The following is a 14,580-nucleotide window of genomic DNA, read 5'->3' as shown; positions in this document are numbered from 1 at the left end:
TCCCATTTATCAATTCTCAATCTTAGAGCCTGAGCCATTCGAGTTCTGTTTAAAAATTTTTTCTCTATGCCAACGAGTACAAGGCTCTTATCCAATTTTTCTTATACTAGATTCAGTGTGTCTGGTTTTATGTTTAGGTTGTTAATCCACTTGGACTTGCTTGAGCTATGTTTAAATTGACAAATATGCAACTATTTCATTATTCTACATACAGAGTGCCAGTTAGACCAACACCATTTATTGAAGATGTTTTCTTTTTTCTCCAATGTATATTTTTTACTTCTTTGTCAAAGATCAAGTGTCCATAAGTGATTAGTTTTATTTGTTAGTCTTCAATTCTATTTCACTTAAAAACCTTTCTGTCACTGTATCAATAGCATGCAGTTTTTATCACTATTGCTTTGTAGTATAGCTTGAAGTCAGGGATGGTGATTCCCCTAGAAATTCTTTTATTGTTAAGAATTGTTTTCATTATTCTGGATTTTTCTACTTATATAGATACAACTGAGAATTGCTGTCTTCATGTCTTTGAAGAATTGTTTTAGAATATTAATGGGGATTGCATTGAATCTATAGATTGCTTTTGATAGGATGGCCATATTTACTATGTTAATCTTGCCAATCATTGAGCATGGAAGATCTCTTCTTTTTATGAGGTCTTCTTCAATTCCTTTCTTGGAAGACTTGAAGTTTTTTTCATACAGATCTTTCACTTGTTTGCTTAGAGTTACACCAAGATATTTTATATTATCTGTCACTATTGTGAATTGTGTTGTTTCCCTAATTTCTTTCCCAGTCCATTTACCATTTATATAGAGAACAGCTACTAATAATTTGAGTTAATTTTTTATCTGGGCAATTTCCTGAAGATATTTGTAAAAGTTCTCTGGCAAAATTTTTTGGGTTCTTTATGTATGCTGTTATATTATCTGCAAATAGTGATACCTTTAATTCTTCCTTGCCAATTTGTATCCTCTTGATCTCCTTTTGTTTTCTTATTATCTAGCTAGAACATTAAGTACTATATTGAGTAGACATGGGAAGAGTGGCCATCCTTATCTTGTCCCTGATTTTAGTGGGCTTGCTTCAAGTATCTCTCTATTTAATTTAATATTTCCTGTGGGTTTTCTGTATATTACTTTTATTATGTTTAGGTATGGGCGTTGATTTCCTGATCTCTTTAATACTTTTAACATAAAGGAGTGTTTTATTTTGTCAAATGCTTTATCAGCATATAATGAGATGACCATATTATTTTCCTCATTGAGTTTATATATATAGTGCATCATGTTAATGGATTTTTGTATATTGAATTAACCTTGCATCCTTGGGATGAAGTCTACTTGATCATGGTGAATGATGGTTTTGATGTGTTCTTGGATTCAGTTTGCTAGAATTTTATTGAGTATTTTTGCATTCATATTTATTAGCAAATTTGGTCTGAAATTCCCTTTTTTCTTGAGTCTTTGTGTGGTTTAGGTATCAGAGTAATAGTGGCCTCATAGAATGAATTAAGTAGTGTTCCTTCTCTTTTTATTTTATGGAATAGTTTGAAGAGTGCAGCAATTACCTCTTCTTTGAAGGTCTGGTTTAGTTCTGCACTAAAGCCATATGGCCCTGGAATCTTTTTGGTTTGGAAATTTTGATCATTTTTTGTTCTACATTCTTATGAGATATTGACCTATTTAGATATTTTACCAGATCTTGATTTAACTTTGGTACATGGTATCTGTATAGAAAACCACCCATTTCATCTAGATTTTCTAGTTTTGTTGAGTATAGGCTTTTGTAGTAGGATCTGATGATATTTTGTATTTCCTTAGTTTCTGTTGTTCTGTTTCCCTTTTCCTGTCTGATTTTTTAAATTTGCATATCATCTCTCTGCTCTCTAGGTAATTTTGCTGAGGGTTTATCTATCTTGTTGATTTTCTCAAGACCCAGCTTTTCATTTTGTTGGTTCTTTGTATTGTTCTCTTTGTTTCGATTTGGTTGATTTCAGTCTTGAGTTTGACTATTACTTGCCCTCTACTCCTCTTGGGTGTGTTAGCTTCTTTCTTTCTTTCTTTCTTTCTTTCTTTCTTTCTTTCTTTCTTTCTTTTTTAATTGATACTTTCTTTATTTACATTTCAAATGTTATCTCCTTTCCTGGTTTCACCCAGAAACCCCCTATATCATCCCCACTCCTCTGTTTCTATGATGGTATTCCACCACCCACACACCAATTCTAACCTCCCCACTTTCACCCTCTAATTCCCTTACACTGGAATATCATTTTTGTTCTGGGGCTCTTAAGTGTGCTGTTCCGTAGCTAGTATAAAATCTCTACTTTTTTTTTTTAACCAGGACACTTAGTGCCATAAATTTTCCCTTTAGCATTGCTTTCACTGTGTCCCATAATTTTGGTTATGGTGTATCATTTTCATTGAATTCCAGGAAGTTGTAAATTTATTTATTTCTTTATTTATTCCTTAAACTGGTTATCACTGAATAAAGAGTTGTTCAGTTTCCATGGGTATGCGGGTGTTTAGTCTTATTGAAGACAAGCCTTATGCTGTTGTGATCTGACAGAATGCATGGGATTACTTCAACTTCTTATATTGGTTGAGGCTTGTTTTGAGGTCCATTATATGGTCAATTTTGGAGTAGGTACCATGGGGTGCTGAGATTCCCAAGTCCCCCAATCAACATTTTTATACATTCTCCTAGCTTTCTAGGATTCTGTCCTGTCTCCTGCAGATCTGATCCTGCCCTTCTTCTTTTCCCTCCTCCTCCCCTCTTTCATTTATGTCACTTCCTCCCTCTGCTTCCTATGATTAATTTTTAACACTATTCTTAAATCATAGGTTTCACTTGAAACACAACTATAATTTTATGTGTACAAAGATTATCTACTATATATCCATAAATTACAGTTAAATTTCTCCTCCTCTTAATTTCTATTTTTATTTATGTAATGAATTCTGGTAGTTATTCTTTAGGAAGATATCTCTGCTGGATATAAATCCCCTTTATCCTTTTTTATTAAATAAAATCTATATTATTGTCTTTATTATTTCTACCACCACAGAAAATAGAACTTAAAGTTAACACTCATTTTCTTTTTCTTCCTATGGTCATCATGGTGGTAGATAGGAGTCACTATCTTTGGAAACTTGGTCCAGTGTGGTTGCTGATGACTTCCTACTGTTTTTTTTCCCAAGATATTTTCTTTAAGCAGTTTCAATAGATGGATCTCCAGGAGCTTCTTAGGACTTGCCTATTTGAGTTTACTCACTTCTTGAATATGCACATTCATGCATTTGGCCATTATGTTTTCATTTTCCTTCACACTAAAATATTATTTTTGTTTGACTCTCGAAAGTTTTGTTTTTACCTAAAAAGCATTTGAGTTTTGTTCAGTTTCATGATGCTCCTCTTGAGATCTTACTGAACAGAATCAGTACTTTTGGTTTCACACTTTCCATGTGTCCTCACAAGGGAAAGCAGTGTTCCAAAAGAAAGACACATAGCACAATATTAGGTAGTTAGATGAGTTCTAAATTTCTTTGCTAGAATTTTCAATTACCTTCTCTGCATATAATGTTTACTAAAAATACTATGTCCAAGCATTTCAGATAGCCTTAGCAAAAGTATAACATACAGATAGCTGTGCTTATTTTGACCCTATCAGAAACCCAGAAGGCCGCATTAGCTTTCTGCAACATTATAAGCTTTAAAGTTTTCTTAACAAATATATTTCTACAAAAATGATAAAAGAGTGAGAATATATAGGGTAATATACTATTTGATTTTTTTTAAAAAATTGCCTATCTATATTGGCATCTGTGTGTTCAGAAGCTGTTAAGATACTCACTAATCTTGAAGGCTTCAGAACAGACATGTTTGCTGTAGTTAAGTAAGTGCTTTAGGTGAGAAGGCAGGAAGAACTTTTAACTCTCATTTTATATGATTAATCTTTCTTAAAGTAATCATTTATTTAGCCAGAAATCACGAAAGTCTTGTTTCATACTGTATTCTTTTTGGTTCTGCTTGAGCTTGCAATTTGACTTGATTCTCAAACATTCAAATTTTGCCTCCTTAGACTCAACAGGGAAATGTGGGCCTCCTCCACCTATTGACAATGGAGACATCACCTCCTTGTCATTACCTGCATATGCAACATTGTCATCAGTTGAATATCAGTGCCAGAACTATTATCAACTTAAAGGAAACAAGAAAATAACATGTAGAAATGGAAAGTGGTCTGAGCCACCAACCTGTTTACGTAAGTACCTTATTTTCATAGATTATAGGAGATTCTGTGTTATATCATGGATATTATTCTGTTAATACTAGAACACTCACAAAATACAAGTACTGTTTTATTTGTGCTTCAGTGGCAAACATCAGCATGTGATAAAAACAAAACAAGATTATTAGATACTTTTAATAAAAAATACCTGTCAGTCTGGCAGTGGTGGCGCATGCCTTTAATCCCAGCACTTGGGAGGCAGAGGCAGGAGGATTTCTGAGTTTGAAGCCAGCCTGGTCTACAGAGTGAGTTCCAGGACAGCCAGGACTACACAAAGAAACCCTGTCTCAAAAAACAAACAAAACAAAAACAAAAAACCTACCTGTCAAATAAAATTGTGCATGCTATTATTTATAATTAAGTTTTTACTACCATATATTAATGTTCGCAAAACTGGGAGCCATCATGACATTTTATACCTGTTTTTTTTTCAGTCAGTGTTCTATTGCTGTAAAGAGACACTATGACCATGGCAAATCTTTAAACAAACAAACAAACAGCAAAACAAACAAACAAACCCCACATTTGTTGGGTGGGTATTGCTGACAATTTCTGAGATTAGTCTACTATCATGTTTGGGAGCATGGTGGCCCAGAGGCAAACTTGATGGTGGAGAAGTAGCTGAGCATTCAACATCTGGCTTTAGTGGGGACAGCAAGCAATAGACATACTTCTTCTAACGAGGCTATACCAATTCCAGTAAGCCCATAGCTCCTAATCCTTCTCAAGTATCTCCAGTCTCTACTGAATAATCAACGTGTGAGTTTATGGAGGCCATTCTTTTTCAATTCACCACACCTGTGTACATCTTGCAGGTATGAAATCCATACAACATCTCCTTCCTTTAGATAAGCCAAATAACATCTATTAATTACTATCATGCATTCTAAAGAAATTATAGTCTTTCTTTTCTCTGTGAGAAAGAACACAAAATAGTTGTCTTCCTGTGTTAGGTTTATTTCACTTAATGACCTACAATGCCCTTTTCTAATTAAAACAATAAAATATATCTGTAATGTCTGGACAATATTTTACATTTAAATATACCATGTTGTCTTTAAATCCACCAATTAATATTAATTCAGACAATTTTTTATCTTAGCTATGCTTCTTTAGCAGTTTAAAAAATATATATGCATGCAGTTTGAGTAATTTGATTTTACTTCCTTTGGGTGTATACCAGAAGAAGCATATAAAAATATGTAAAAATCTATTTTTAAAAATTTTAAGATATCTCAATTGTTATCTATAGTAATTTCACAAAGTCATATTCCCATCAATGTTTTGTTTGTTTTTCACCACACATTGATGAGCATTTGTAATTATAAGGGCTCCTTTCTCTGGTGCTATTTTAACTGAGTGAGAAGATATCTTCTGGCTTGGCAATGAAATTACAGCTAATGATATTTTGGTGTTTTTTAAAAGAAATATCTATTCATTTATCTAGTTTTAATTGGCTTAATTTTCTTTTAAACTGTGTTTTTCCACAGACTAATGACAGTTCAGTTAAAGGTTATCAATAAATTGAAATCCTTTCAATTACTTAAGTATAAAACAGACATTTTGTAAAGCTTTTTCAGAATCAATTTACTGAAAATGGTGTTGTAACGACCAAAAAACCAACCACACCCAAAGCAATCAATTCACATCAAATAAAAACAAAACAAAGCAAAGCCAAGTAAATGTGTTTTCACTTCTTTATTTTTTCATGACATAGGAAACCCCTATAAAAGTTATGTAAATACCTGGAAACAAACAATAGACAATCATTTACTTTGATTCAAGTGGCTAACAATTTCTTAGTTGTATTTATTATGCTCTGTGCTATGAATAAGTACTGCATTGTAACAAAATCCATGGTTCATGATTTGCTTTTTGCCTTGTTATTTGGAGTCTCATCCAAACACATAGTGTCCAAAAACAATAAAATGTTTCCCAGTTGTGCATCATTATACTTTCAGTGATTTCTTCTTTTTTTGCATTTATATATACATTTATTTTTGCTAATATTTTTATATTTATTTATTTATTATTTACATTTTATTTAAATTTCAGATGCCATCTCCTTTCCCCATTTCACTTCCCTAGAAAACCCCTATCCCATGCCCCCTTTTCCTTTTTGCTTTTATACAATTTTTAAAATGTTAATCAAAGGCTTTATAAGTTTGTTAATGCTTGATCAGAAGTGTAAACCAATACCCAACCTAGATATATGAACTATCTTTGACTGGTGGAGACCCATGAACATCTGCCTCCATGCCCCCCTCTCTCTTTTTCTCTCTCATCACCTAGCTTCTTCTCTCCTTCATCTTCTCCTCTCCTTACTCCATCTCTTCCTCTCAGTATCCTTCCCCATTAGCTCCTCCTACATATCACCCTTCCTGTTAAAATAAAACTTTTTTTTTCAAAATACAATTAGAGCATACTTATTCCTAATTGTACCAGTGAGGTACAAGATAGTCCTAATACCCAGTCCATCATTTAGTTGACTAACCAGAACCTCTGTTATCTCTCCTAACTAAAACACTTAGTTTTGAACCTGGCTTTTTTCTTGGCTTTAGAATGAATGGCAGCTGAAAACCATCCACTCAGATCTTTTCTCTCAAAGTAAATAGCCAGGATTGGCTATGAGACTATAGGTCTTCAACCCCATCAGAAATCCAGAATGACTGCATTAACTGAAATTATGGGAAGCACTAAACATAGCCTCTAAGACTTAGCCAATTTATAGAGACCTCTGAACACCTGGAAAGCCCCTATACTACCAAACATTGGAGCATCAAATCTTCAGCTTTCTGGCCCAGAATCATCTGACAGACCTTAGTGATGCAGAATCATTAAGGGCTGATTACTCTGTCTAAGCAGATATAATTAGTCGACTATTTTGCAAGTGTGTCCTTTTCTGGACAGTAATTTGTCTGTAGATGGAAAGAGGCAATTCTTGCCTAATAGCTGTCACTGCCCAACTGGAGTATCTCCAAGGATGCTCAATTTCTTCTTAGAATCCACGACAGGAAGCTGTCAGGAGCAGACAGGTCTCTAATCAATAGGAACATTAATATATAAATATTTGTAAGGTCAATTCTATGGCCTTCTGACGTTTTGAAAACCAACTATCCATGTAAGGTAACCTGGACTGATGTCTGTTAACTCCTCTCAGCTATTTCTAAATAAAATACGGAAAACACCCTAACATTAAACTCAAAGCCATGAATGTGCTATAGTCCCTTAACTCATAGACTAACCCTCCCAAATCAGTTAAAAAAGTTAAAGAAGGACTGGGTCTAAGCCTTGTATTCCTAAATGTGTTATACAGGCACAATGCCCATGAGAGTATCATTATTCATCTCACTTTTATATCCATAAGAAGCTCGTATCAATGAAAACCATAACTTTGAAATCAAAGTAAATTTTGTACTGTGTTAGAAATTATAGCTTCATCTAGATATTAATTATACAGAATTCTACCAATACATTATGGCTATGCAATAAGCCCTAGCTAGTCCTCCCTATTCCAACAAAACCACTACTTTTCCCTAGAAAGACAGACCTTCGTCCCCAAGCCCAGGGAATAGGGGTGCTGACTCTTCTTTAACTTCTTCAAGCTGATTAAGGGCGTTGAGATATTAGAAGGGGTAAAGGGGGAAGAGTAAATTGATAAGCCTCTGACTCTGTGTCTTCACTGCATCCAGATGGAATTCCAGGACATCGGAGGTTTGGGCAGGTCTACTCAGTATGCTTGATGAGTAGATACACCAAGGCTGTGTATTCTGCAATATACAATTCTCAGAACAAGTTTTAGTATCAAGAAAAAAAAATTTTTTTCCTAGAGGGTTGACATTTTTTTAAAGATGTTGGTTCTAACAACTTTTCTTTTTTTCCCCTTTTTAAAATTGGTTGTAATATTTACATTTCAAATTTTATCCCCTTATCCCATTCCCCCCACCACCCAGGAACCCCTTATCCCATCCCCCATCCTTGTGTTTCTATGACAGTGTGATTTTCCAGTTTCTATGATACTGTTTCCATTAACATAAACTGCCTCCTAAATTTTTAAATCCTTCCCTTTGTGTTATTAAATCTCCTATTTTTCTTTTTTTTCTTTCTTTTTTTCTCTTTTTTCTCCTTTCCCCCTTTTTTTCATCTTTTTTAAAAATTGGGTATTATATTTACCTTTCAGATTTTATCCCCTTACCCCACTTCCTCCCACCAACCAGAAACCTCCTATCCCATCCCCCCTCCTCGTGCTTCTATGAGGCAGTGCCCGCACCTACCTCCCACTACCCCCTTCCCACCCTCACATCCCCCCCCCACACTCTGTGTTCATTTTTTATGGGACCAAGAAACTCCTCTCCCCACTATGCCCGACAAGGCCATCCTCCCCTACATACACTGCTGGAGTCATGGGTACCACCCTATGTGCTCCCAGGCTGGTGGTTTAGTCCCTGGGGGGCTCTGGTTGTTTGGTATTGTTGCTTTCCTCCTGGGGTCACAAACCCTTTCTGCTCTTTCAGTCTTCTCTGTAAGTTCTCCATTGGGAAACCCTTGATCATAACTGTGAGCATCGTCCTCTGAATGTGTTAGTCTTTGGCAGACCTCTAAGTAGACAGCTATATCATAATCTTGACAGCATGCACTTCCAGCCATCCACATCAGTGTCTAGCATAGGTGACTGTAAATGGGATGAATAACCAGGTGTGATGGTCTCCTGATGGCCCCTCCTTCAGTTTCTGTCCCATGTATTGTTTCTATATTTGCTCCCTTGAGTATTTTTGTTACTAGTTCTAAGTAGAATTGAGGCATCCCCTGTTGGTCTTCCTTCTTCTTCATGAGCTTCATGTGGTCTGCTGGTTGAGTTTTTGCTATTCCAAGCTTTTGGGCTAACATCCACTTAACAGTGAGTAAATACCATGTGTGTTCTTTTGTGATTGGGTTAACTCGCTCAGGATAATAATTTCTAGATCCATCCATTTACCTAAAAATTTCTCGAATTCATTATTTTTAATAGCTGAGTAAAACTCCATTGTGTAGATGTACCACATTTTTTGTATCCATTCCTCTGTTGAGGGACATCTTGGTTCTTTCCAGCTTCTGGCTATTATAAATAAAGCTGCTATGAACATAGTGGAGCATATGTCCTTATTATATGTTGGAGCATCTTCTGAGCATATGCCCAGGAGTCATATAGCTGGATCCTCAGGTAATGCTATGTCCAGTTTTCTGAGGAAACACCAGACTGATTTCCAGAGTGGTTGTATCATCTTGCAATCCCACCAACAATGGAGGAGTGTTCCTCTTTTTCTGCATCCTCGCCAGCATCTACTATCTCCTGAGTTTTTGATCTTATCCATTCTGACTAGTGTGAGGTGGTATCTCAGGGTTGTTTTGATTTTCATTTCCCTGATATCTAAGGATGTTGAGCATTTCTTAAGGTGCTTCTCAGCCATTCAAGTTTCCTCTGTTGAGAATTCTTTGTTTATCTCTGTACCCCATTTTTAATAGGGTTATATGGTTGTCTAGAGTATAATTTCTTGAGTTCTTAGTATATCTTGGATATTAGCCCTCTATCGGATGTAGGATTAATTAAGATCTTTTCCCAATCTGTTGGTTGCCATTTTGTCTTATTGACAATATCCTTTGCCTTACAGAAGCTTTGCAATTTTATGAGGTCCCATTTGTCAATTCTTTATCTCAGAACATAAGCCATTGGTGATCTGTTCAGAAACTTTTCCCCCATGCCTACGTATTAGAGTATTTTTCCCACCTTCTCTTCTATTAGTTTCAGTGTATCTGCTTTTAAGTGAAGATCTTTTATCCAGTTGGATTTGAGCTTTGTACAAGGAGATAAGAATGGATTGATTTGCATCCTTCTACATGTTGACCTCCAGTTGAACCAGCACCATTTGCTGAAAACGCTGTCCTTTTTCCACTGGATGGTTTTAGCTCCTTTGTCAAAGATCAAGTGACCATAGGTATGTGGGCTCATTTCTGGATCTTCAATTCTATTCCATTGATCTTCCTGCCTGTTTCTGTACCAATACCATGCATTTTTCATTACTATTGCCCTGTAGTATAGTTTGAAGTCAGGGACAGTGATTTCCCCCAGAAGTTCTTTTGTTGTTGAGAATAGTTCTCCCTATCCTGGATTTTTGTTGTTCCAAATAAATTTGCAAATTGCTCTTTCTATCTCTATGAAGAATTGATTTGGAATTTTGATAGGGATTGCATTGAATCTATAGATTGCTTTTGGCAAGATGGCCATTTTTACTAAATTAACCCTGCCAATCCAGGAGCATGGGAGGTCTTTCCATCTTCTGAAATCTTCTTCTATTTCTTTCTTCAGAGACTTGAAGTTCTTGTCATACAGATCTTTCACTTCCTTGGTTAGATTCACGCCAAGATATTTTATATTATTTGTAACTATTGTGAAGGGTGTCATTTCCCTAATTTCATTCTCAGCCTGTTTATCTTTTGAGTATAGGAAGGCTAGTGATTTGTTTGAGTTGATTTTATATCCAGCCACTTTGCTGAAGTTATTTATCAGGTTTAGGAGTTCTCTGGTGGAAGTTTTAGGGTCACTTAAGTATACTATCATATCATCTGCAAATAGTGAAATTTTGACTTCTTCCTTTCCTATTTGTATCCCTTTGACTTCCTTTTGTTGCCTAATTGCTCTGGCTAGGACTTCCAGTACTATATTGAATAGGTAGGGTGAGAGTGGGCAGCCTTGTCTAGTCCCTGATCTTAGTGGGAATGCTTCAAGTTTCTCTCCATTTAGTTTGATGTTGGCTACTGGCTTGCTGTATATTGCTTTTACTATATTTAGGTATGGTCATTGAATTCCTAATCTTTCCAAGACTTTTAACATGAAGGGATGTTGAATTTTGTCAAATGCTTTCTCAACATCTAGTGAGATGATCATGTGGTTTTTTTTTTTCTTTGAGTTTACTTATGTAGTGGATTACATTGATGGATTTCTGAATATTGAACCATCCCTGCATTCCTGGGATAAAGCCTACTTGATCATGATGGATGATTGCTTTGATATGTTCTTGGATTCGGTTTGCAGGAATTTTATTGAGTATTTTTGCATCTATATTCATAAGAGAGATTAGTCTGTAGTTCTCTTTCTTTGTTGGATCTTTGTGAGGCTTATGTATGAGCATAATTGTAGCTTCATTGAACGAATTGGGTATTGTTCCTTCTGTTTCTATTCTGTGGAATAGTTTGAAGAGAATTGGTATTAGGTCTTCCTGGAAGGTCTGATAGAATTCTGCACTAAAACCATCTGGCCCTGGACATTTTTTGGTGTGGAGATTTTTAATGACTGCTTCTATTTCTTTAGGGGTTATGCGACTGTTTAGATGGTTTATCTGCTCCTCGTTTAACTTTGGTACCTGGTATCTATCTAGAAAATTGTCCATTTCATCCAGATTTTCCAATTTTGTTGAGTATAGGCCTTTGTAGGAGGATCTGAAAATTTTTTTAATTTCCTCTGTTTCTGTTGTTATGTCTCCCTTTTCAGTTCTGATTTTATTAATTTGAGTACTGTCTCTGTATCCTTTGGTTAGTCTGGCTAAGGGTTTGTCTATCTTGTTGATTTTCTCAAAGAACCAGTTCCTGGTTTTGTTGATATTTTGTATAGTTCTTTTTGTTTCAACTTGGTTGATTTCAGCCCTGAGTTTGATTATTTCCTGCCATCTACTCCTCTTGGGTATATTAGCTTCTTTTTGTTCTAATACTTTCAGGTGTGCTGTCAAGTTATAAATGTATGTTCTTTCCATTTTCTTTTTGTGGGCACTTGGAGCTATGATTTTTCCTCTTAGTACTGCTTTTATAGAGTCCCACAAATTTTGATATGATGTGTCCTCATTTTCATTTAAATCTAAAAAGTCTTTAATTTCTTTCTTTATTTCTTCCTTGACCAAGTTATCATTGAGTAGAGCATTGTTCAGTTTCCACGTGTATGTGGGCTTTCGGTTGTTTTTGTCCAGGTCAAAGACAAATCTTAGTCCATAGTGGTCTGATAGGGTACAAGAGATTATTTCAATCTTTTTGCATCTGCTGACTCCTGTTTTGTGACCAATTATATGGTCTATTTTGGAGAAGGTACCATGAGGTGCTAAGAAAAAGGTATATTCTTTTGTTTTAGGATGAAATGTTCTATAGATGTCAGTTAAGTCCAATTGATTCATAACTTCTGTTAGTTTCATTGTGTCTCAGTTTAGTTTCTGTTTTCATGATCTGTTTATTGCTGAGAGTGGGGTGTTGAAATCTCCCACTATTATTGTGTGAGGTGCAATGTATGCTTTAAGCTTTAGTAAAGTTTCTTTTATGTATGTGGGTGCCCTTGCATTTGGAGCATAGATGTTCAGAATTGCAAGTTCCTCTTGGTACATTTTTCCTTTGATGAATATGAAGTGTTCTTCTTTATCTTTTTTGATTACTTTTGGTTGAAAAACAATTTTATTTGATATTAGAATCACTACTCCAGCTTGTTTCTTGGGGCCATTTGCTTGGAAGATTGTTTACCATACTTTTACTCTGAGGTGGTTTCTGTCTTTTTCACAATGGTGTGTTTCCTATATGCAACAAAATGTTGGGTTCTGTTTATGTATCCAATCTGATAGTCTATGTCTTTTTATTGGAGAATTGAATCCATTGATATTAAGAGATATTAAGGAAAAATGAATGTTTTTTCCAGGGATGGCTCAGGATACAATCTCCCCAAGGGTGCAGACCCCACTGGGTGTCTGCTCCCACTACCACAATGGATCCAGAGAGGAGAGGAAGGAGTCAGTGGTTTGTTCTTACATTGATGTCTTTTACCAACTTTCAGTTGACTTTGTCCAGAATGACAGATACATATCAATTTCAATCATCTTCATATGGATATCAATTATTCTTATATCATTTATCAAATATGATATTAGTTTTCTAATATATATTTTTGGAAAGTCTATTAAGATCAGTTAACTGTAGATGCATAGATCAATTCTCAAATCACTTTTCTCATTCACTGGAGTGTTTATTGCATTCTGGTTACTGTGGGGCTCCTGGTGTATGTTGCAATCAGGTATTATTACATCTCCAGGTTTTTCTTTCTGCTCTAGTTCCAGTTGTCTACTCATTCTATTGTACTTCCATACAAATTTTAGATTTTTATCCACATGAGTATGAAAAATGTTATTGGTACTTCAATGTGGGCTCATATAGACTGCTAGTAACCATAGGAGATGTTGACATTTCTATATCAATATTAATTCTTACAACTCATTAATATACAAGATTTTTCTATTTTTGTCTTTTCTGATTCTTTTACCATTTAACTAGTATTTATGATTGAAGTTTTCACTTCTGTTGATGAATTAATAGCTGAATTAATTTTAAAATTACTGATAATGACATTGCATTTATACTTAATTCTCAAAAGAATGGAATTTGTTTATAAAAAGGGGGAGATTTTTGCAGGTTTATGTATTACTGAATGAACTTTGGTCATTTTTCTTTCAGTTCCATGTGTAATACCAGAAAATATAATGGAAAGACATAACATAGTTCTCAGATGGAGAGAAAATGAAAAGTTTTATGCTGAATCAGGGGAGAATATTGAATTTATGTGTAAACCTGGATACAGGAAAAAAAGAGGATCTCCTCCATTGCGTACAAAGTGCATTGATGGTCACATCAATTATCCTACTTGTGTATAAAATCACAATACAATTATTAGTAAACCTTATGGATGAACCTTTGTTTAAAAATGCACATGCATATTACTAATTCAGTTTCAATTTTCATTTGAAATATTGTTTAGCTCATTTCTTCTAATAAGTATAAACTTTTTTGTTATATGGTGATTAATTTGTAATCTTAGAGAATGTTGCCACAATGAAAGAGCAGAGCATTCAAAACTCCTAATCCAAAATATATATTCAAGGACAAACTATGTCAAAGAAAGAAAATAAATGTAAGTTCTTCAATGTCTGTTTTTATTAAGAACTTTTCAAATATTTCTGGATGTCTTTTGATGTAAAGTTCTGTTTCACAGTGAGTGGAAGACATATTGACTCAGTCTTCCAATTAGTATTATTTTCTAAACTCATAACAACCAAACTATCATTTATAATATCACTAATGCATATAATTAATTACTATATCATTTATAATATCACTAATGCATATAATTAATTACTATATACTACTTTTGTATCAATTACAAAATCTAAGTAGGTTTTTGCGTGTGAACTTCTAATATTTTGTACATTGTAATAATGAAATACTCAAACAAT

At 34.7% G+C, this 14,580-nt stretch overlaps 1 protein-coding gene across 9 annotated transcripts in view; it reads left to right on the top strand.

Moving 5' to 3' along the window:
• The window catches only part of LOC117716004 (complement factor H-like), an 84,702-nt gene extending 70,431 nt beyond the window's left edge, over positions 1-14,271 (top strand). For 5 of the 9 annotated variants that reach the window (XM_076941294.1, XM_076941291.1, XM_076941286.1 and 2 more), the window contains 2 exons: positions 4,082-4,264; positions 13,805-14,271. In XM_076941294.1, coding sequence (XP_076797409.1) covers positions 4,082-4,264; positions 13,805-14,001 — 380 coding nt within the window. In that variant the 3' untranslated portion in view covers positions 14,002-14,271. Of the gene's footprint in view, positions 1-4,081; positions 4,265-4,725; positions 6,490-10,070; positions 12,254-12,995; positions 13,094-13,804 lie in introns of those variants that run through there. The other 4 variants (XM_076941287.1, XM_076941288.1, XM_076941289.1 and 1 more) reach the window with 4 other exon arrangements.
• The last annotated feature ends 309 nt before the right edge of the window (positions 14,272-14,580 follow it).

Source organism: Arvicanthis niloticus, chromosome 10 (assembly GCF_011762505.2).
Source record: "Arvicanthis niloticus isolate mArvNil1 chromosome 10, mArvNil1.pat.X, whole genome shotgun sequence".
In the NCBI taxonomy this organism is placed as follows: Eukaryota; Metazoa; Chordata; class Mammalia; order Rodentia; family Muridae; genus Arvicanthis; species Arvicanthis niloticus.
The sequence above is the reverse complement of the archived record's forward strand: the minus strand, read 5'-3'. Positions and strand labels throughout refer to the sequence as shown.